Below are 24,281 nucleotides of genomic sequence, written 5' to 3' on the forward strand. Positions count from 1 at the left end.
GTAAACAGTGAAATGGTGACAGTAGTACAGGATTAGCAATCATTTAAATTCTGAGAACGTGGACTTTATTTAGCAAATGATAGTGATTCATTGGATTGCAATATCTACAGCACACATTCTTAGACTTTAAATGGTTGCTAATCCTTTAATACTGTAGTTGTCGTAGTGTCAATTTAACTGATTTCACGCAAGTGCTAAAAACATCCAGTTGGTACAGGTAGTTCCATTACTAACACGGTAGTATGCCACTCAAACTAACTGGTCACTTCACCAAAGTAACATTGCCACCTGTTGTTTAATAAAAATTGAATTTTATTGGAGGGGTAATTGCGGTTGGAGGCTTTCTTTGTACGAACACCTCCGATGTAATCTATGAAACTACCTGGTGGTCCCGAAGGAACGTAGGATTGCGGTCGGAGGCCCACTGCGCAGCACATGGGAAGATGTCTTCCAGAAACATAAACGTATCCTGGAATCACGTGGCCTGGACCACCAATCATTATCTAATATTCTCATTGAAAATAAAGGGAGCTCTGATTTTACGAGCTCCCATTACTATCAATGAGAATGCCCCCTAAAACAAGAAACACAGCACAGTAAATAAAAATACCCCACATATTTAAAATTAATTGAAATTGATTGTAATTAAATGTTTTAGGGGAAAAAGTGTTTTTGAGAAAATTTTTAATGTTTTAATAGGGTTAAAAATAAACTTGCCTTAATGGACAGGGTTTTTAATATAAAAATGAATGATTGATTAAATTTAATTTGTCAATGTTTTAAAGCTCTTACGCTGGTAAAAGTAGGGTATGCATGTGCTTTTACCAGGCATAAGAGTTTGAAGGACATTTGCTGAGCATGAGTTGGGCAAATAGCCCAATCTCTGCCACTTCCTGGACATCCTTCCTGCGGGGATGGGTAGGATCTGTCAAGACATTTCGACATCGGAAAAGCCGGTTATCGGTGCAAGCGCATAGCTCCCCGAAAACCGGCTTTTGTGAGGCCTCGCCAGGTGCATGCGCAATCTGTATGGACCAGCGAGGCCACCATTTTCAGCCCATTATGAATTTCTTATTATCCTATAGTGTGAAATGTTCAGCAAATTGAGCATAACATTCTGTTTCTTTTCTTTACAGAATGTTGAAGCAGATGATGAAGTGTTAGGGGTGAGAAGGACAGCATTATGGCCATCTTTGACACCCCAAAAGAGGCTTTTGGTGCCTTGCGTCCAATTTGTGTTAAGATAACAAAGGAGCAGACTGTTAACAATGTACAGTGCCTTCACTCTCAGCTTCAGAAGGTTGGAGATGCTGCCTTACAGGAATTGCAGGAATATGTGTTGTTTCCACTCCGATTTGCTCTGAGAACACCTGGTCTAAAGCAGGACAGATTTGTCCAGAGTGTGGTGGAGTGCATTCATTTTATTATTTCCAGAACATGTGTGCAGAATCAGCAACTTCTTCGTGACCTCTTCTCCGACCTTTCCCTTTGCATGTCCTCTCCAAGCAACCATGGGCAGCTGGCCATTATCTCAGAGGAGCTTAAAATGGCTGTTGTCCAAGGACTCACTGCCCTGCTACATTCAGCATATGGAGACATTGTACTAAGTCTGTACCAGCCAGACATGCTTCCAACCCAAGGGTTTGTTATCTCGCTGCTTTTAGCTGTCGCTGAACATGAAAAATCAAGACAGCTCCAAATTCTTGCCCTGAAGTGTTTGCTGGTCTTGATTTTACAGTGTGATTGCCCAGATACGCACTGTTCTTTTGACAACAATGACCTGGTTCAGGTTGGAGACTCATTTGCCTCGTTTTTGCCTGGGATCACTTTAGGAATGACACGCATTATCTCCGGAGACGTGAAACAGGGTCACTTGGTAACCATCTATGCCATCAAGGTTTGGTACAAGGTGGTGGGCTTAGTCATGGCCAACGACCAACTATCCCAGAACCAGCATGACAAGAAAATGCTCCCTGCAGGGGCGAGTAAACTTGCTGAGCTTGTAGTCTGCAGAAAACCAGAATGGGTGAAAAGCACTGCAAGCAAGCTGGATGTGCTCTTGCAGAAACTCTGCAGCTGTGCTGCTGGCAATACACATTGGAAAGTGAGGTTGGAATTGGTTGAACTAGTTCACCATTTATTGTCCGGCTGTAACAAATCGCTCAAACAATCCATTGGCCATCTGCTGGAAGTTCTGGTGGGATTTGTGGGCGATGAGAGACCAGAGGTGCAAGCCAGATGCAGTCAGGTTTTGCGAAACATCTCCGAGCAGTGTGTGGTGTGCGAGAACAAAGATTTCACCGACGTGCTGTCTGAGAACTTGCACGCACTCGCAACCGCTCTTCCGAGATTGATGAGAACACTGAACGACCAGAGTAAATTGGCATCCTTGGGGTTGTTAGTTGGCTACTTAAAATTATTAGGCCATAAAGTCAATGTTGTTCTAAATTCAACTGTTCACCTTGGGCGTCTTTCAAAAGCACTGATGCAGATCCTAGAGCTGGATGTTACAGATGTGAGAATTGTGGAAGAACGGCGATTGACTTCTGAAGCAGAGGAGCTGCAGCAGCCCTTGTCTGGTTCGGATCACTTAAGAAAATGGAGCAAGCCCGCTGCGCAGAGAAAATACTTCAAGTATTTTAACGAAGAACGTGTATTTGCATTACTTCAGCAGATATGCAGGGTTTTAGGTTACTATGGCAATCTCTATCTGCTCGTGGATCATTTCATGGAACTCTACCAAGAATCTGTAGTGTACAGGAAACAGGCTGCATTAGTGATCAACGAACTGTTGCTAGGTGCTGCTGGGTTAGATGTGGATGTTCTGCATGAAAGAGAAACTCCAGTTAGTACAGATGATTTAAAGGCAACCGTGATATCCATTATCGAGGAATACACAAGCGCGGCTAACTGGCATTTGGTAACCAGTATAGAGTCAGAATATGAAACCGGGTCGCATACAAACCAACCAAAATGTCATGGTTTTACTGGTGGATCCAGGAGTGGTTACCTGTACTCGAATCAAAGTCTAACAGTCCATACTATGAACAATAATATCTGGCAAATCTGCATCCAGCTTGAAGGAATTGGCTATTTTGCTCGTGTGTTAAATATAGAATTCCGTCTGCTTTTAATGACATCTCTCTACCCGGTGATAGAAAAGGTTGGAGCTGAGACTCTGTTTGTTAATCAAATGGCCGCAAGGACATTAGTCGATCTTTGCCAAGCCTGTGGTTATGATTCACTTCAGGAATTGATAAATCAGAACTCTGACTATCTAGTGAACACTATTTCCCTCAACCTAAGAAGACTAACGCAGCACCCTCACACACCCCGCGTTATCAGCGTCATGTTTAGTTATTCTGATGCCAGCCTCCTGCCTTTGGTTGATGATGTGGTTCAGGATGTGCTGCTGTCTCTTGATCATTACTACGATGTAAGGGCTCAGCTCATTTTCACCGTCCTCCATTCGCTAATGACAGCTTTAGGTATGTGTTGTGCATCAAGGGAAGAAGTATTAGAATGTATTAGAATGTAGCACACAGTTTGTGAATACTGTTCCAAAATAATATAGGGCGTTGGTGAGACCACACCTGGAGTACTGCGTACAGTTTTGGTCTCCTTATTTAAGGAGGGATATACTTGCATTGGAGGAAGTTCAGAGAAGGTTTACGAGGTTGAATCCTGAGATAAGGGGGTTATGAAGAAAGGTTGAGCAGGTTGGGTCTATACTCATTGACGTTTAGAAGAATGAGAGATGATCTTATTGAAATGTATAAAATTCTGAGGGGACTTGACAGGTTCGATGCAGAGAGGATGCTTCCCCTCGTGGGGGAATCTAGAACTAGGGGGCATAGTTTCAGAATAAGTGGTCGCCCATTTAAAACAGATGAGGATTTTCTTTGAGGATCAAGAGGGGCCAAATGGTCTGCTCCTGCTCCTATTTCTTATGTTCTTATAATTAAGATGGCGTGATGGAATGATGTTAAACATTCTGCTCGAAGCAAAAGGTTTTCTGCCAATTTTGTAAATTTCCCCTTTTGCAAATTAGCAAGACATTTTAGATGAAAACTAATCTGAACTAAATTGAATCTGAAGTAAGGAAGCATTTTCAGTCATGACAAAGCTCTGAGCTTACAGAAAGTACCACCGTTAAAACCAACATGACCTATGAAATGCGGTGCAAATGGCAATATTGTTTCTGCTACTAGAGAGAGTAACTACTCCACATTAATCTTGTGGCAGAAATATGGTACGAGGGCAGGTTACCAGTTTGATGGCTCTTTCTGTTAAACTTATAATAAATGCAGTGTGTTTTAGGTCTTAAAGGTAAACCCTGTTTACAGAATTCGCCTCCCGTTATGAAGATCTCAGCTTTGGGCATTGTAAATGGTCATGTCTTAAACCCCTCGCTGGTATATGACTGCTAGTAAAGACTATAGTATCTTTACAGTTTTGCATATCAAACGCCAGTAAGCCACACGTTTTGTAGTTGCAGCTCTGTGCATCAAACACGTGTTTATCTTTTAGTTTTCAGTTCTGATGAAGAATATGGACTTGTAACCGTCGGAAGCTATCTTTTCTCTTTTTTTATAGAGCCTGACTGACCTCTGTATCTCTAGCATTTTCTGTTTTTAATACCAATGTAATAGTGTTAATAACAATGTAAACAAGGGAGAACCAGTTGATGTGGTATATTTGGACTTTCAGAAGGCTTTCGACAAGGTCCCACACAAGAGATTAATGTGCAAAGTTAAAGCACATGGGATTGGGGGTAGTGTGCTGACATGGATTAAGAACTGGTTGTCAGACAGGAAGCAAAGAGTAGGAGTAAATGGGGACTTTTCAAAATGGCAGGCAGTGACTAGTGGGGTACCGCAAGGTTCTGTGCTGGAGCCCCAGCTGTTTACACTGTACATTAATGATTTAGACGAGGGGATTAAATGTAGTATCTCCAAATTTGCGAACGACACTAAGTTGGGTGGCAGTGTGAGCTGCGAGGAGGATGCTATGAGGCTGCAGAGCGACTTGGATAGGTTAGGTGAATGGGCAAATGCATGGCAGATGAAGTATAATGTGGATAAATGTGAGGTTATCCACTTTGGTGGTAAAAACAGAGAGACAGACTATTATCTGAATGGTGACAGATTAGGAAAAGGGGAGATGCAACGAGACCTGGGTGTCATGGTACATCAGTCATTGAAGGTTGGCATGCAGGTACAGCAGGCGGTTAAGAAAGCAAATGGCATGTTGGCCTTCATAGCGAGGGGATTTGAGTACAGGGGCAGGGAGGTGTTGCTACAGTTGTACAGGGCCTTGGTGAGGCCACACCTGGAGTATTGTGTACAGTTTTGGTCTCCTAACCTGAGGAAGGACATTCTTGCTATTGAGGGAGTGCAGCGAAGGTTCACCAGACTGATTCCTGGGATAGCGGGACTGACCTATCAAGAAAGACTGGATCAACTGGACTTGTATTCACTGGAGTTCAGAAGAATGAGAGGGGACCTCATAGAAACGTTTAAAATTCTGATGGGTTTAGACAGGTTAGATGCAGGAAGAATGTTCCCAATGTTGGGGAAGTCCAGAACCAGGGGTCACAGTCTAAGGATAAGGGGTAAGCCATTTAGGACCGAGATGAGGAGAAACTTCTTCACCCAGAGAGTGGTGAACCTGTGGAATTCTCTACCACAGAAAGTTGTTGAGGCCAATTCACTAAATATATTCAAAAAGGAGTTAGATGAAGTCCTTACTACTACGGGGATCAAGGGGTATGGCGAGAAAGCAGGAATGGGGTACTGAAGTTGCATGTTCAGCCATGAACTCATTGAATGGCAGTGCAGGCTAGAAGGGCCGAATGGCCGACTCCTGCATCTATTTTCTATGTTTCTATGTTTCTATGGTTGTTATTGTGTTCCTAACACAGATGAGACTGCACACAGGAGGTTAAAGTAACAGTGACCTCAGTCTTTATTAAGACACTCCAGAGTGAGGAACAGGCCTTAGGGGCCGGCTTATATACAGTGCTCCCAAGGGTCCCTCGTGGCGGAACATGGGAATGCATGCTTTACAGATACACTATCACTCTCCCTCCCTCCCCCCACCCCAAAGTCAAAGTGAAAACTATTTACAAGGTGAGGCGGTCGGGAGCCTTTCTTTCCCTGGTGGACCACCTCGGTACAAATGTCTGTTCTGGTGTGTTGGCTGTGCCCTTGCTGGGCTAGCGTGTTGTTGGCTGCTGGGTGAGCCTGGGCTGTTGGGCATGATGGGTTCGATTTCCTGGGTGGTGTCGTTGATCCTTTGGGTGTGTGTTGTGGGCTCGAAAAAGGTGGTGTCTGCTGTGGGTTGTTCAGGGCAGTCTGTGAACTGCAGCCTCGTTTGGTCCAGGTGCTTTCTGCAAATTTATCCATTGTCTAGTTTGACTGCAAACACCCTACTCCCAAGCTCGTTGGAGGTGCCCCACTGTTCCACAGCTCTTGCAAACATACCCTTTGAAGCGGTATGAATAGGCTGAATGGAAGCCTCCACAACACCAACAAGGTGTGAATTGCCTTGCATTCATCCTTTGTTGGGAACTGAGTGTCATCTGGGTCACCTGAGGCCTGCTGGCAGTTGCAGATTCGTGCGTTCTGCCCTGTACATTTCTGCTCACAAACACAGTTCCAATTAATTTATGAACATTGCTCGCACTTGTGTGCTGAGAGATTTGTTTGGTGTTATCACTGGTGGACATAAACGCCTGTGCTATCACAATGGCCTTACTGAGGGTCGGTGTCTCTACAATCAAAAGTTTTCGTAGGATGGTCTTGTGGCCAATGCCCAGTACAAAAAAGATTCTGAGCATCTGCTCCAAGTAGCCATCAAACTCACATTGTCCTGCAAGTCGCCTCAGCTCGGCGACGTAGCTCGCCACTTCCTGACCTTCCGATCGCTGGCACGTGTAGAACCGATACCTCGCCATCAGCACGCTCTTCCTCGGGTTAAGATGCTCCCGAACCAGTGTACACAGCTCCTCATACGACTTATCTGTGGGTTTCACCTGAGCCAGGAGATTCTTCATGAGGCTGTAGGTCGGTGCCCCACAGACCGTGAGGAGGACCGCTCTCCTTTTTGCAGCGCTTCCTTCTCTGTCCAGCTCGTTGGCTACAAAGTACTGGTCTAGCCGTTCGACATCGGCTTCCCAGTCCTCACCCTCCGAGAATTTCTCCAGGATGCCCACAATTTGCTGCACCTTTGCGTTGGATTCGTATACTCGTCGCCAGTTATTGTGTTCCTAACACAGATGAAACTGCACACAGGGACGTTAAAGTAACAGTGACCTCAGTCTTTATTAAGACACTCCAGAGTGAGGAACAGGCCTTAGGGGCTGGCTTATATATAGTGCTCCCAAAGGATGCTGGGATCCCTTGGGACTTCAGGGGATGTGCTCCCTGGTGGCTGAACATGGGAGTGCATGCTTTACAGATGCACAACAGTTGTAAAAACTATTAATAGTGGGAGTCGCTAACTATTGGGGCTACTTCTCTGTAGTTGCTTGGCTTTCCTTTGTTCAGCATTGCAAGCTGAGCTTGTAGTGTTAATAGATTCTCTCTTTTTTATAGGTTAATGTAAGTCAGCTGATCTGTACATTTCATGGTTACTTGGTATGCTTCAAGTACATAATTCCCTGAAACTGAAAGTAAATATTCTTCAAAAGTGTGAGTGCAGATAAAGCCATAATAACAGCATTTTGGGTTTTATAGATAGGGGCATGAAACACAAACAACAAAAGGAAAAATATATACAACCACAACTTGAATTTAAAAAGCACCTTTTTAACATAGGAAAATGCCCAAATTGCTTCTCAATTAATTTTGACACCGAGCAACATGAGATATTCGGACAGGTGATGAAAGGTAGGTTTTAACGAGCATCTTAAAGAAGGAGAGAGAGTTTTAGGGAGGGAATTCCAGAGTTTTGGGCTTAGACAGCTCAAAGCACGGCCACCAATGTTAAAATAAAGGGGATGCCCAAGAGGCCAGAATTGGAGAAGCAAAGAGACCTCGGGTTGTATGGCTTGAGGTGGTTACAGAGATAGGGAGGGGCGAGGCCATGGAGAGATTTGAAAACCAGCATGAGAATTTTAATATCGAGGCTTTGCTAGACCGGGAGCCAATGTAAGTCAGCGAGCACATGGGTGAACGGGATTTGATGAGAGTTAGGACATGGGCTGCAAGGTTTTGGATGAGATCAAGTTTAGAGATTAAACATTAGTTACTCTCAGTTAGAATACTGTGTGCAGTTTTGAGCAGTCCACTTTCAAAAGGGCATTAAAACCATAGGGAGCATACAATGTAAATTCAACAGGATGATGCCAGGGATGAGAAATTACAGTTATGAGGAGAGACGAGATACTGAAGACTATTTCCACTAGACCAGAGAAAGCTGAGGAGATGTAACTTTTTAAAATTATGTACAGTTTTGAGTGAATAGGGAAATACTATTTCCTCGGGTTGGGGAGTCAGTGACTAGGTCATCAATTTAATATTGTCACCTGGGGTAAGGAGGAAGGTTAGAAGAAATGTGTTTACTTGAGGGCTATTGCGGCATGGATCCTTTGCCACAGGTAGTGATTGAGGAAAAAACAATTGCATTTCTTCAGATAAAATTGGATAAATATTTGAACCAGAGGAAGATTCAGGGCTATGAGGAGAGTTAAGGGCAGTGGGTTTAATTTTCGATTGCCCTAGCAAAGAGTATAGACACTTGGCTCAGAGTAGTACTCTTGCCTCTGTCATGAGGCCGTGGGTTCAAGAGCCGCTCCAGAGACTTGAGACAGTGCAGTACTGTCCGAGAAGCCATATGTCAGATGAAACATTAAACCGAAGGCCCGTCTGCCCTCTAAGTGGACGTAAAAGATCTCTCGGCACTCGAAGAAGAGCGGGGGTGGGGGGGGGAAACTTCTGATATTCTAGCCAACGTTTATCCCTCAACCATCACTTAAAAAATATCTGGTTATTTCATTGCTGTTTGTGGGAGCTTGCTGCGTGATAATTGGCTGCCGCGTTTCCGACATTACAATGGTGACTACACTTCAAAAATGCTTCATTGGCTGTAAAGTACTTTGGGACATCCTGAGGTTTTGAAATATATAAATAGAAGCTATTTTCTTTCTTTCTGAAGGACTTCCTCTTGTGCTGCAAATTTCCAGCGTTCTAAATCTGCTACTGTTGCTCAGTACAATACCCCCTTGAATACTCTGTGTTGCTAGCTCCATTGATCCAGGAGTGGGGTTAGGGTTGGCAGCTCTGCTTGGGTATATTCCTGAAGGTTTCATCACATGATCTCCGACCGTCCCCCATGCTCCCACCATCGGTAGCCTGACGCATCTATCCCTGCGACGCACCGCAGTTAGAAAATGAACAGACTCTTCATTACCCAATGGATGATTCTTGACTTTCGGTCAAACAATCTTTTTTGACTCATTTCCAATATTTTTATTACTAATAATCAAAAGTGTTTGTTTAAAAAAAATTTTTTTTTAAATGCCCCCAAGGTGAAGTGTGTGGTACTTGTGCTCCATATCCTGAAAGGCTTCAGCCATTATAAATGGCCACTGCAATTTTGCTACGGTAAAATTTTAATGGAGATGTGGATCCTCCAGCTAGATATTCCCTGAATACTTTTCTCCTATGAATCTATGAAGTTCAGAATCTGTGGTCTAATTTAACTGCATGGCTCTTGAAAATGTTATTTAATATTTGTAAATTTTTAGCTGTTCGAAGCCCTTCAACTAGTTAATGAGATTCTGTGACAAAGTAACCTATTAATCTTTGATCACAAAACAGCTCACTGGTTTCCACCTAAGGATCCGGTTCAGAAAATGGAGAAACCTCAAGATGCGGCCTGCAGGTCTGGTACCACAGCAGGAGAGATCCAGCGCTTTTTCCAGGAATATCAGCACCAGAAACATCTGGCAGAAGGGGATGTTGAAATTGATCTGGACAAAACAGGTATTTCCTGGACAAGAATGCCTCTTCCAGATAGTGAAGGCGTGTCATTTTATCTCTAATACAATAGAGGCCATCAACCTCCAGGCACATAGTGAATATAGCCGACTGTCACATAAGAGGAGCCTGTGATCCAGTCACATCTATGTAGCTGACTGACACTCTAAAGATGATTGCATACTACAAGCCTTAGCTTTACGTTATTGTGTGTCTTATTTGGGAAGTACTTCAAAATTCAATTAAGTTGCATGACCTCACAGCTCTCTTCAAACACAGGCTTTTCCTGTGATTAACCCAACTATTAGCTGTTGGATGCATTGACTGTGAATAGCCCTGACTTTGAGTTAATCCTTTAATCTCTTCTCATCTGTTTAGTGGCATTTCTGCAATCGTCTCTCTCTTCATTGTGCCTCACTGCAGTCCGCCTTTCCCTTTCTCATTCTGTTTCCGCCTTTCATATTTGTTTAAGCCCTCTTTATGCCTTAATTCTTGAACTGTGCTTACGTGATCTGTTGAGTGTGATAGTGAGAGAATTCTTCATATCAGCCCTGCACAGTCCCCTAATCAGCTTACTTTGTGTTTTTTGTTTCTCCAATCAGCCATCCTTCACATACAGTCTTATTTCAACAAAGTATTTTTCCATTAGCTCTGTCTATTGCTAGCATAATGCTGGCAGACTAATCATGCTGTATAAACTCTGATAAAGTCTCTGTTAATGCATGTCCTTTGTTTTGATGTAGCTTTCAGACAGCTGTGCTGGGCGGAGGATTATATAAGCAGTGAGAAGGACTGTGTTGCAGTTGGAAAACCGACTAGCAAAATAAAAAATCAGCTCACTTGTTGCAGAAATTTCCTCCAATTAAATATTGGGAAGACCAAAGCCCTTTTCTTTGGATCCCACCATGAACTCTGTTCCTTAGCCACCAACTCTTTCCCTGACCACTGTCTGGCTGAACCAGACTCTTCACTACCGTGGCATACCATTTAACCCTGAGCTGAGCTTCCACCCCCATATCCTTTCCATCACCAAGACTGCCTAATTCCACCTCTAACATTGCCAGTCTCCACCCCTGCTTCAGTTCATCTGCTGAAACCCTCAGCCGTGGATTTGTTACCTATATAATTGACTATTACAATGCTTTCCTGGCTGGCCTCCCACCTTGCACCCTCAGTAAACTTGAGCTTATTGGCCGTCTCCTCACTCGTACCAAGTCCCATTCACCCATCACCTCTGTGCTCACTGACCTACATCAGCTCCAGATCCAGCAACACATCAATTTTCAAGTTCTGATCCTTGTTTTCAAATCCCTCCATGGTCTCGCCCTTCCCTATCTCTATAACCTCTTCCAGCCCTCCAACCTCTGAGATCTCTGCACTCCTCCAATTCTGGCCTCTTGTGCATCCTCGATTTTCTTCGCTCCACCATTGGTGAGCATGTCTTCAGCTGCCTAGGCGCTAAGCTCTGAAATTCCCATCCTAAACCTCTCTACCTCTCTCTCCATCTTTAAGACACACCTTAACACTTACCTCTTTGACCAAGCTTTTGGAAAAAGCATTTGGTTACCTGTCCTAATATCTCCTATAAATAGAAAATGCTAGAAATCTCAGCGGGTCAGGCAGCATCTGCGGAGAGAGAAACAGAGTTAACGTTTCAGGTCGATCACCCGAAACATTAACTCTGTTTCTCTTTCCACAGATGCTGCCTGACCCGCTGAGGTTTCCAGCATTTTCTATTTTTATTTCAGATTCCAGCATCCGCAATATTTTGCTTTTCTAATATCTCCTTATGTAGCTCGGTGTCATTTTGTTTGCTAATCGTTCCCGTGAAGCTCTTTGGGATGTCTTACTCCGTTAAAGGCGCTTATATAAATGCAAGTTGCTGTTAATTAACTAGTATTAATACTGAAGTGTTTGATTTTTCTTCAGAATCCAGTCACGTTGTTACCTGTTGTCTTTAATGCATTTTCCTATGGAATAACATTACTCCGAATGAAAGCTGCAGAATTAATGTTCAACAAGACTGGTGTTACTGTTCACAGTAACAATTGTTGGTCTGCTGACATAACAAAGTAAAAATGTATTCACCGTATCTGGTGCACATAAGTGTGTTATAGAAAGCCTGCACAAGAAGCCTTTAAGTGTGTTGGCATTGCAATTCATGCAGCAGTCTATTGGATCAGTCATATTTACATAGTCACTGGTTCACTGAAATCTACTGATTTTAGTCCAACAATAAACTAAGGCTGAGTCCTTCATTTAGAAAATGAGAATTTCATCTCCGTCATTTAAAAGAATCTTTTAGCATGTCTATGGGTATTTAAAAAAAAATACTGTGCAATAAAATTCCATGTCTCTCTTAATTGTCTCTACACCTACTGTTTCCCTGACCACTGTCTGTGGCATTTAACCCTGAGCTGAGCTTCCAACCCATATTCTTTCCATCACCAAGCCGGCTACTTCTACCTCCGTAACATTTAAGACTATGCTACAGGAACAATTCAAATGATTGCACTTCCTTTAAACGCAGGTGATTAATAGTTGATAAGTGAGAATGTCAATTTATTTTTCCTCCAAAGAAATATTTAAAGTCGGATGAGATCTTATTAAGCAGTAAATGGTGTCAAAACAAAAAATAGTTTTGCATTTAATTTTTTCAAATATTTAAGGAGAAGAATTGACTACCGCAGTCTAATTAAAAGTGGCCCCAAGATAGTGTTACTCTATCGTTTCTCGATCCCTAACGAATCTCAGCAGCCCAAATGTCACAATATATTTCAGAGTCCACTTGTGTTGTCATATTTACATATTTGACCTTATTGCTATTCTTGATTTGCTTCTCTCTGAGCAGACATTGTATGAGGGGCTTAAATGTTATGAAAGTAAACAGTGTTTTAAATGGAGAGTTTTATCTGCTCATAGCAGGTCATTACATCCCAGAGTTTCATTGTGCATTACACACAGACTCTGTAATATTTGAACACTATTATATTAGGGAGTTATGCAAACTGAATAGCAAGTTACATAAGGCAACTGTGCCTTCTGAAGCTTCAAAAATAAAATATGATTTCCAGGGCACCTCTTGAAGCCCTTCAGACATGAAGCTCACTTTTTTTTTCTCAACTCTGGTGCTTTCAGCATGGTGCTTAAATATAAACTTATGCCAATATGTACTGGTGTAAGACCTTGTCCTTTGGTTGGGAGTTTCATATGGTGCTGGTTGTCATTGTGTGAACAAGACCATTTGCTGCTCATCTACATTCCAGTATATCTCCAAGTAACTAGGGATGCTGGCTTGCCTGATATAGCAATGGCCTTTGACTTTATTCAGCCCGATTTTATATCTCCGAATGTGAAAGACCCAGCACCAATAACCTTGAATCGTATCCATCTAGAATGGTAAGTCTGATATTCAACCTGTGCGCTTGGCAGTCACGGTTTTAAAATGTTGTAAGTGACATTTGAGTTTTCTAAAAGCCTTAAAGACACCTGTGTGTGTTCTGTTTTAGAATGTGAAATCCTTGATCAACTGGAACCCGACATCAGCTGCAGCCACCCTGACGTGAAGAAAGAGCTGCCAGCTCATATCCAAATCGCCAAAGATGTGATGGAGAGATGCATTCACCTGATGTCCGACAAAAGCATTAAACTGCGGCTGAAGGTCTTCTATTGTTCCGTATCTGGAAGTTAGAATATAAAATCTTGTTTGTTGATTGTAGAGTTGACTTCTCCTGTGAGAGGAGCTAGAAGTCCTCTGGGATTTTACTTGTAAAAGTAACCTAGAGAATATTGGGATTGATAGAAATCCGGTTGAGGCATTCCTTCAAAATCCCAATGTACAAATGCACTGCGTGTGGCTGAGTTCCCTGTCACTCCCTCAGAATGGTGCCATTATCTTTAATTTGCCTTTTTCTACATTACAGAAGTTCTTAATTTCGGTTAGTCATTCAGAGCTGCTTCCAATCCTTGTGGGATGGCATTATTGAGTTAAAATGATCTATTTGGGGATCAAGAAAATTGGTTATTGTTGACAGAAAACTAATTTGTTCAGTATATGTTATATTATGACTTAATTAAAAGAAAAAGAGAACTTACTGGAAATACAAAGTAGGTCAGTCAGCTACTATAAAGGCAAGTCAATGTTTTGCATGTTTGCAAGTTCCAATTTCCATATACCATAGTTCGAACAACAAATGCTTAGACTAGTGCTTTAAGGGTAAAAATGTGAAGAACTGCAGCTAACTGAGTAACTTACATTCTGTTCTTGTGTAAAGCTTTTTAGCAATTATGCTACCTTTATCATAAAGTAACCAGACTCGTCTGTCTGTTTTCATATTGCATTTTAGGCCATAACATGAGAGCTTCACTATTATACACACCTTGTAATTTGCTATTTGAATACTCCCAAACTGGATGGTTGCCATAAATGTAAGATTGGCCCATAATATTTTTAAAACCTACTCCATTGAGTTAGCTCCTAATTAGAGCAACCATGTACAACTTAATCTAATGCTTCAAAAGAATTGTGAAGGGTGGAAATGGGGAGCTGAAGGGAATGCTCCCAGCCTTCCACTCTGTCTAGTCTGCTTATAAAATGAATGGAATGCAAGTTAGTCCCCAAGGATGTGCAGTCCAAGTAGTGTGCAACATTGTTTTACATGGGTATGTCATATTGCACCTGTTATTTTTAACAAATCTACATGATGGAGTGTTCCTCTAATTTAAAATGAAATTGAAATACTTTGCTGTTAAGATCTTAATTTGAATATGAAGTCTGCATTCTCCTCCAGTTAGATCAGTGTGACCAGATAACATGGATGTGGCTGACAAAGAGCTATCCAGCCTAATCCCGCCTTCCAGCTTTTGGTCCGTAACCCTGTAGGTCACAGCACTTCAAGTGCATATCCAAGCACTTTTAAAATGTGGTGATGGTTTCTGCATCCACCATCCTTTCAGGTAGTGAGTTCCAGATACCCACCACTCTCTAAGTGAAGAAATTTCCCCTCAAATCCCCTCTAAACCTCCTACCAATTACTTTAAATCTATGCCCCCTGGTTGTTGACCCCTCTACTAATGGAAATAGGTCCTTCCCATCCACTCTTATCTCGGCCCCTTATAATTATATACACCTCAATAAGGCCTCCCCCCAGCCTCCTCTGTTCCAAAGAAAACAAACCCAGCCTATCCAATCTTTCCTCATAGCTAAAATTCTCCAGTCCAGGCAACATCCCTGTAAATCTCCTCTGTACCCTCTCTAGTGCAATCACATCCTTCCTGTAATGTATAACCAGAACTGTAAGCAGTACTCTAGCTGTAAATAGATATTTAAAATGTTTAAATTCTAAACAGTCAAGCTAGAAAACCCGAAGGATTTATATATTTCATAATGGAAACAATAGAGAAAAACAAGCCATCTTGGAACAGTAAAATATTTTAATAGTAAACTCTTGCATCCGAATACAGCACGATTACAATGAATATCATGGGTGTCTCTCCGTGTACTGCGATCCTTTCAAATCTGTGCCTCGTCACTTGCTGTATATCTCCAGCTGTACAATATTTGTTTTACAGGTGTTGGATGTCTTGGAACTGTGTGTGACTGTGCTTCAGAGTAATGTGAATGAACTCCTCCCAATGGTACACCGTGCGTGGAGTCCTCTTGTGCAACGATTAACCAATGATGATCCCCTCGTGGTCCTCAGGGCATTCAAGGTGAAATGATGTTTCCTATCCAACATCTTTGGTGAATTTGTGTGTCTCACATGATTTATAGTAAACCAGGGCAAGAATAATTTATTTTATGCTGACTTCATTACAAAATGTTTACATGTTATAATGTATTTCTGGATATCAGAAATTTGCCAGGATTGTTTTCTGATTTTGTATGAACAAACTGCAGAGTGTTGAGTGGGTTTCTGTCTTGCTTTTCAGGTGTTGTGTAAGTTGGCTGACACATGTGGTGATTTCCTGAGGAGCCGAGTTTCTAAAAACATTTTGCCAAAGGTGACCAGATCTTTAGTAAGCCAAGCCCCAGTCAGTGGCAAGGCTGGGCCCATTTATAGCCACACACTCTCCTACAAATTACAGCTAGCTGTGCTTCAGGGCTTTGGAAAACTCTGTGAGAAACTGGATCTTGGTAAGCACATATCTCCGATCTCAACAGTTGGACTCGTTCTATTACTGCCAATATAATAGAAAAGGGAATTAAGATATTTACCAGGGACAATCTTTCCCTTTCTAACTGACCCAATGTTCTATTTTAATTTTGTGTCCTAATTCAGTTCTCTTCTAAATTCAACTGCAGTGTTCCAGCTTCAAACTATTCATGTATTTCAGACACTGCGTTCATAGCAATATATCTAATGAGACTGTTACTTACAAAATTCTGTATTAGGAAAAAAAGTGAGCAATTAACTTTTCAGCTATGGGGCAGTTGCCTTATTTTTCCATTTATTGCCACACAAATATATCAGAGACCTAAAGAAAGTAATACGTCTGCAATTATAGACTTTCATGTGATCCCAATGATTTCCAGAAGACACATGTAGCCAGGCTTTCCTTCCGGGCCAGCATATTCTAATGGCCACTTATCTTCGCTTTTATGATGTGGTGATTGCCAATTTAGACCAATATTGATCAATGGTTATATTGAATTATACTGCTCAAAGCTATTGGCAATGCAGTGGATAGAGAAGTTCTGTCCTCATCAGCTTTAAAACTAAAGCAACCTGAGCAAAGTCGCAAAGTTTCCTCTCGATAACAAGTAGCTTAGTTGTCACTTGGGCTGTGTGATAACAGATTGTGCAATTGTAAGTGCTACAATGTTTGGCTGCCATTTCTCATTTTTGTTACAACCGAATTATCCTCTTGAGAATAAAAGAAAAACTAACACATTAGTGCTCGGGATTGAGAGGTCGATGTATCCAACATATATGTGAACTGGTGATGGATATTGGTGCTGAACTAATATCCAGTCCCAAAGGATAATCACCAGCAAAACTAGGAGCAGAAGCAACAGCACACTAATGGAGGCAGAGCAATCTGATTGACAGCAGACTGGAATAGATAGGTCCAAATGAGGCAGATTGAACACGTGGTTTCCTCATTTCTGAAGATATACCATCAGATTATTGCCAGAAATTCTACGGGTATTCATTGTGATGTGTGTTGAGGATCATGCATTATTTTGAGTATCAATTCTGTATAATTTTGCAACATTTAACGTCATAACCTTTTTTCTTTGAGAATTTAGTTGAAGATAACTAGGAATTCATTAATTAACATCGTTTAACCGTGGAATTAATTTGCGTGGCCTTGATCGAGTTCCGACTGAGCATGAGATGATAATTAGCAATCTCACTCAGTAGTAACAGGATGGCTGATGTAGGAAGTGGCAAGGTACCATTTTGAGTTTGGCGTATAGGTACATTATTGGAGCAAACTGCATCTGACACTGCTCCATCTGACCCGGGGAGCGCTTGACGCTGAGTGCCTAATATAAAAAGTGTTCAATCCCTTGGTTCCTAATATTGCTCACCATGGTGAGCACAAAATAGTGACATTAAAATGGTTTAATCATATTGAGAGAGATAACATCAGTGTTATTTTTCTTGACACAGGTGAGACTGACTTGGATATGGTGGTTAGCACCTGTCTACCGTACCTGAGCAGCAGGCAGCCACAGAAACTCCAGGAAGCGGCTTGCAGGTAACTCACTAATCACTGATTTGAATGAAACATGAAGAATTTCTGCGTCTTTTAAAAAGAGAGAGCTTCCCCAATGCTACCTTTTTATTATATTCATTTTGATATCCTTTTTATTTATTGTATACATCTGTTTCTGGACCAGGCAGTTCTGACAATCCCCTTGGATATATTGTGCCCCAATATTAACATGGCATGGGGGCGGTGGTACAATTACTCCCCTAAGTCACCGTCTATGCCCACGGGTGAGGTTGCATTGTTGAGTATTAGAAGAAATTAGCCTGTAGTTAAATTCATCACCCACAGAATTTTGTAGTTACATTAACATCCCCCTCATCATATTTTGAAATTAGATATAAAAATGGAACCCTGATGGCCCAACTAATTAAGACTGAGTAGCTGAGCCATTTACACCAGGGATTTTCTCAGTCTGTGCTGATCTCAGCGAGGTGATAGACAACTGTCCCCAATGCCCTGGGTTAGAAAGGAGGACACTAAATAGATCTGTACTCCAGAAAAGAGTCTTCTGCAGAGGTCCAAAAAGATGGAAGAGAATTAATAGAAAAAATGGAGGAAGGAATAAATATGTAAACCGTATTATTATAAAACTGTTTCACTTGGAACTAAAAGCACTCAGCTGCCTCTGCCATTTCTCTTCCTTCCCCCAGCCGACTGGGTCAAACTCCCCTGAATTCACATCTTTCTTTAGTTTCTCTGACCTCTTCGTGTTCATCTTGTCCATGAGACCCATTTCCTGTTCCCTCGACCCTATTTCCATCAAACTGCTGACCACCCATGTCCCCTTCTCTCAAATATGCCATCATCACCCCTCCTTATTTAAAAAAAAAACACCCTTGACCTCTCCGTGCTTGCAAACTACCACCCCTTCTCCAACATCCTTTCCTCTTAATCCTTGAACGTGTTGTCGCCTCCCAAATCCGTGCCTGTCTTTCATACAACTCCATGTTTGAATCACTCCAATCAGGTTTCCGCCCCTGCTACAGTACCGAAATGGCTCTCATCAAATGACACCCTTTGTGACTGTGACAAAAGTAAGCTATCCCTCCTTGCCCTTCTTGACTTGTCTGCAACCTTTGACACGGTTAACCACTCTATCCTTTTGCAACACCCCTCCACCGTCATCCAGCTGGGTGGGACTGCACTCGCCTGGTTCCATTCTTATCTATCTAATCGTTGCCAGCGAATCACCTGCAATGGCTTCTTTTCCCGCTCCCACATCGTTGCCTCTGGTGTCCCCCAAGGATCTATCCTTGGATCCCTCCTATTTATCATCTACATGCTACTCCTTGGCGACATCATCTGAAAACACAGCATCAATTTCCACATGTTTCACTGACAACACCCAGCTCTACCTCACCACCACTTCTCTCGACCCCTCCATGGTCTCCAAATTGTCAGACTGCTTGTCCGACATCTAGTTCTGGATGAGCAGAAATTTACTCCCAATTAAATATTGGGAAGACCGAAGCTATTGTTTTCGGTCCCCGCCACAAACTCCGTTTTAGTCACTGACACATTGTTCACAATCTTGGTGTCATATTTGACCCTGAAATATGCTTCCGACCACATAACAGCAGCATAACGAAGACCCCCTATTTCCACCTCGTAACATCACCCGTCTCCACCCTTGCCTCAGCTCATCCGCTGCTGAAACCCACATCCATGTCCTTGTTACCTCTAGACTTGACTATTCCAGCACACACGTGGCTGGTCTCCTACCTTTCTAGCCTTTTGTAAATTGAGATCATCCAAACCTCTGCTACCTGGGTCTAACTCTCTCCAAGTCCCGTTCACCCATCACCCCTGTGCTCGCTGACCTACTTTGGCTCCCGGTTAAGCAACACCTCGATTTCAAAATTATCATCTTTGATTTCAAATCTTTCCTCTCCCTTTCTCAGTAATTTCCTCCAGCCCCACAACCCCCCAAGATATCGGCACACCTCCAATACTGCCCTCTTGAGCAACCCAAATTATAATCGTTCAAACATTGGTGGCCGTCCCTTCTGTTTCCCTAAGTACAGGAATTCCCTCTCTCAACCTCTTTCCTCTTAAGACACTCCATAAAACTTACCTCTTTGACTAAGCATTTGCTCATCTGCCCTAATTTCTCCTTGAGTGGCTTGGTGTCAAATATTTTGTTTTGTAATACTCCTGTGAAGTGCCTTGGGACATTTTACTATGTTAAAGGTGCTATATAAATACAAGTTGTTGTTGTTAAAAGAACAAACTCTTCTATGTGTATTTAATACCCTTTTTTTTCCTTCACCAGTGTTTTTTACTCTCTAACTGAAGTTGATCCTGATGCCATCTGGCTCATTTTGAATGAAGTTTATTGTCCAGAGGCCTACAATCCACCACACTTCAGCCTCCCACCAATCCAACTGACTGGAATGGGAAAGCAAAGGAATGAATTCACGGATAATGTTCTCCGGCTTCTGCAAGGGTTTCAGTGACTCTGGAATTTGTGATACTTGCTGGTGTCTATACGATAATTAAAACTCCTCGTATGCAGAGTGCCAATATCAGCCTTGGAGCAGGGATCGCATTAAGCTGAAGGAAGGCGCTTCTCTAGGGTTGTAAAGTCATCCCTCGTGTACTTTACACCAGTTTCTGTGGCTTGTTTCACAGCAGCACCGTCAAAGGTCTGGGCCCACATTGACCTTTTGAGCACAGGTGGTACAAAACAGGAAGGCCAAGAAGATGTAGATGAGAAAAATACCCTAAGGGAGTGTCTCACATATTAGAATGATTGCCACAATCATATGTGGACTGGTTTCAGTAAATGGAGTAGCTGTAGTAGCTGGGTCTGTTCCATGACTGTGTTTCTTGCTGTCTTCAAGCTCTCCTCTGTATTAAGCCGTGCACCTGTGACTGGTTGAGAGGATGGTGGGGCAGTCACACAGCAACTGTGAGATTAACCAGCAAGTGTGGTGAGATCCCAAACTTGACTAGCCATGTCTGTCTCTCTTTTTGCATTTAAAGTCTACAAGGGGCCTTTTGTTTTTCAAGCTTGAATAGATTTGAGTTCCACAACATCTGCACCAACTTTAGGGTAATTTATTATATAACAATATTTTACATAAGAAATAGGAGCAGGAGTAGGCCATACAGCCCCTTGAGGCTGCTCCGCCATTCAATAAGATCATGGCTGATCTGATCATGTACTCAGCTCCACTTCCCCACCCACTCCCTATAACCCCTTATCACCTTATCGTTTAAGAAACTGTCTATTTCTGTCTTAAATTTATTCAATGTTCCAGTTTCCATAGCTCTCTGAGGCAGCGAATTCCACAGATTTACAACTGTCAGAGAAGAAATTTCTCCTCATCTCTATTTTAAATGGGCGGCCCCTTATTCTAAGATCATGCCCTCTAGTTCTAGTCTCCCCTATCAGTAGAAACATCCTCTCTGCATCCACCTTGTCGAGCCCCCTCATAATCTTATACATTTCGATAAGATCACCTCTCATTCTTCTGAATTCCAATGAGGAGAGGCCCAACTACTTAACCTTTCCTCATAAATCAACCCCCTCATCCCTGGAATCAACCTAGTGAACCTTCTCTGAACTTCCTCCAAAGCAAGTATATCTTTTTGTAAATATGGAACCCAAAACTGCATACAGTATTCCAGGTGTGGCCTCACCAATACCTTGTATAGCTGTAGCAAGACTTCCCTGCTTTTATACTCCATCCCCTTTGCAATAAAGGCCAAGATTGGCCTTCCTGATCACTTGCTGCACCTGGATACTATCCTTTTGCATTTCATGCACAAGTACCCTCAGGTCCTTAAGGTTTTTAAGGAGCTATTGAATATAGCTGGATGCTTTCTTTTGGTGTTGAACAATATTTGCTTCCCCTGAGAAACCTCAGTAATAAATACACACGTGTTTTCAACTTCCTAATGAAAATCTAACTGACTGAGGTGATGGTTTGATATTTATGACTAGTTCCTAGAATGCCCATCTGAGTGGAAGTAGCTTGCGATATATATTCCAGATCAATTGTTTGAATTGTGAGTGATCATGAGTTAAGATTACAGATTGTGTCACTACTTAATGTTACAAGTTTCGGGTGCTTAATGTCGCAGGTACAGCAGTACTCGTCACTCCAGTGAGAGGTCCGAGCGTCTTGAGTTTAGGATTGTGCACATACTGCCCGCTATCTAATTATACAACAGCATAAGCCAGGAATGTAACAGCGGCTCCCCATTGTGATTGGAACTGGATATCTTTTCTTTAGCATTTGCACTGCTCCAGCTTTTTGAAAGCTTAGTAAAGATGAATCATTAAGCTGCTTTATTGTACAGGCAGCAAGACTCGGTAATATTCAAAGTAAATTCATTACTTTGTTCACAGTACAACTTCTAACTGCAAAAGCAGAAATCCTACAACTTGGCTTCCAACTCCAGCCCCCTAGGTCTACACATCAGTCTCTTGTATAAAACCTAACTGCCCCCTCCCACCAACACCTCCCCCCCCCCCCCCAAACAAAGCTGTGTTTTTTTTTGTTAATTCTTGTCCCAAGAATTGAGAGGGGGTGGCAGTGATGGCATGAATAGAATTGTCTTCACCACAGTGGGTGTGAATATTTGTTGAGATAACAAATTACTTAATCTCCCATTCATCCTGGTTAATGGGCCTAGGATGAGATTATTGATCCTCGTATTTGTTTAAAATAAACTGAGCTGTGACAGTTCACCAATTGACTCATCTGACTTTAATGTACATCTTCAGTGCCCAAAGCATATGGCCCCTTTTTTTAAAAATCTGTGAATTTACGTATAGAATTAAATAGAATTTATAGCACAGAAATAGGGCATTCAGCCCAACTAATCTATGCTGATGTTTCTGCTTCACACAATCCTCCTCCCACCCTACTTCATCTAGCCCCAATGTAAGGGGAAAATGGGAAGGCTTCTCCTCCCACGAGCGGGCCCCCTGATATAGAGGGTCGACGCTCGCCCCAACCCGCGTAGCAGTTCTCGAAGTTAGCAGACAGAGACGGATACGGATAGCAAGGTACAACGATCTTTAATTACGAACGTCTGGGAACATCTCTCATCACAGCCGCCTGTGAGTGGAGATGCTCTACGAACAGCACAATCATACAACTTTTATACATTTCAAAAACCCCTCCGTTCCCTGGTAAGACCTCCCTTGATCTCTAATTGGACTGCCTTATCAGTGCTACTTCTCTAATTGGACTACCTTATTAGTGCTACTTTGGATTGACAGGCCAAGACCCTCGTGACTAGGCCGTGACTAGAATCACTTCATTAGGTCAGAATTTGTTGATTCTCCTTGATGCCCGTGAGTCCACCTCGAGCCTCTTAGCAAGGTCTTATCAATGTCTGTTTAGGTTCTCACATCGTATCCTGTCGGAATATTATTGAATTAATAACTTCTGGAACCTTGGTACTGGAATGTGCAAGGACAAAGAGAGGCCTTTTACCTCCTTATGGGTTGGTGCAGGAACCAGCACTTTAACCCTTGTCCCATTGGTACCCCTAATGCCAAATTTTTCTCTTACACCCATCAACATATCCTTCTATTCCTTTTTCCCTCGTACGTCTCTAACTCCCCCTTAAATGCATCTATGCTATTCGCCTCAATTATTCCTTGTGGTTGCGAGTTCCACATTCTAACCACTCTGGGTAAAGAAGTTTCTCCTGAATTCTTCATTGGATTTATCTTTATATTTACTATCTTTATATCCTATCCTATCCTATCAAACCTCTTCATAATTTTAAAGACCTCTATTTAAGTCATCAGGAATACTTTTAATTTAGGAAACCAAAGCCTCACTTTCTGACAGCCCAGGAGACCTCACACACAAGCTTTGTGCTCAGAAAGCAAACTGGGCAATGCTTGTAACATTACATTCTCTAATTTGGTGTTGAACTCCTCTTAAAGCACCCAGATTTACTTTGTTTTTAAAAAGTAATGCTTAAACTCAATCCCAAAGCCTGTCTGTGAAGTAAAAAAACATCCAAAATTCCAAATATGGCTATTAGTTCAGGTCACAAAAGGATCACTTACTCAGATTCTCAGGGTACCTGTGAAAGTCTTTTCTCAAGGTTGAAACTATGACTGTTTATTACTTCATTCTCCATCCCCTACCCAAGCAAGACTTTAGCAGTCATCATCATAGGCAGTCCCTCAGAATCGAGGAAGATTTGCTTCCACTCTAAAAATGAATCCTTAGTGGCTGAACAGTCCAATACAGAACCACCAGTCCCTGTCACAGGTGGGACAAATAGTCGTTGAGGGAAAGGGTGGGTGGGCCTGCGCTTGATTTTTGCGTGCTCTCAGCGATGAGACTCAAGGTGCTCAGCGCCCTCCCGGATGCACTTCCCCCACTTAGGGCGGTCTTTGGCCAGGGACTCCCAGGTGTCGGTGGGGATGTTGCACTTTATCAGGGAGGCTTTGAGGGTGTCCTTGTAACATTTCCTCTGCCCACCTTTGGCTCGTTTGCCGTGAAGGAGTTCCAAGTAGAGCGCTTGATTTGGGAGTCTCATGCCTGGCGAACAATGTGGCCTGCCCAGCAGAGCTGATCAAGTATGGTCAGTGATTCA

At 42.4% G+C, this 24,281-nt stretch overlaps 1 protein-coding gene across 2 annotated transcripts in view; it reads left to right on the forward strand.

Annotated features, from left to right (window-relative positions):
* The window catches only part of tti1 (TELO2 interacting protein 1), a 38,759-nt gene extending 14,766 nt beyond the window's left edge, over positions 1–23,993 (forward strand). For both annotated transcript variants that reach the window (XM_070896062.1, XM_070896061.1), the window contains exons 2-8: positions 1,137–3,488; positions 9,825–9,989; positions 13,493–13,644; positions 15,555–15,695; positions 15,915–16,119; positions 17,603–17,690; positions 19,978–23,993. In XM_070896062.1, the coding sequence (XP_070752163.1) occupies positions 1,184–3,488; positions 9,825–9,989; positions 13,493–13,644; positions 15,555–15,695; positions 15,915–16,119; positions 17,603–17,690; positions 19,978–20,161 (3,240 nt within the window). In that variant the 5' untranslated portion in view covers positions 1,137–1,183 and the 3' untranslated portion in view covers positions 20,162–23,993. The remainder of the gene's footprint in view (positions 1–1,136; positions 3,489–9,824; positions 9,990–13,492; positions 13,645–15,554; positions 15,696–15,914; positions 16,120–17,602; positions 17,691–19,977) is intronic.
* The last annotated feature ends 288 nt before the right edge of the window (positions 23,994–24,281 follow it).

This window comes from Pristiophorus japonicus, chromosome 12, assembly GCF_044704955.1.
Source record: "Pristiophorus japonicus isolate sPriJap1 chromosome 12, sPriJap1.hap1, whole genome shotgun sequence".
Lineage (NCBI taxonomy): Eukaryota > Metazoa > Chordata > Chondrichthyes > Pristiophoridae > Pristiophorus > Pristiophorus japonicus.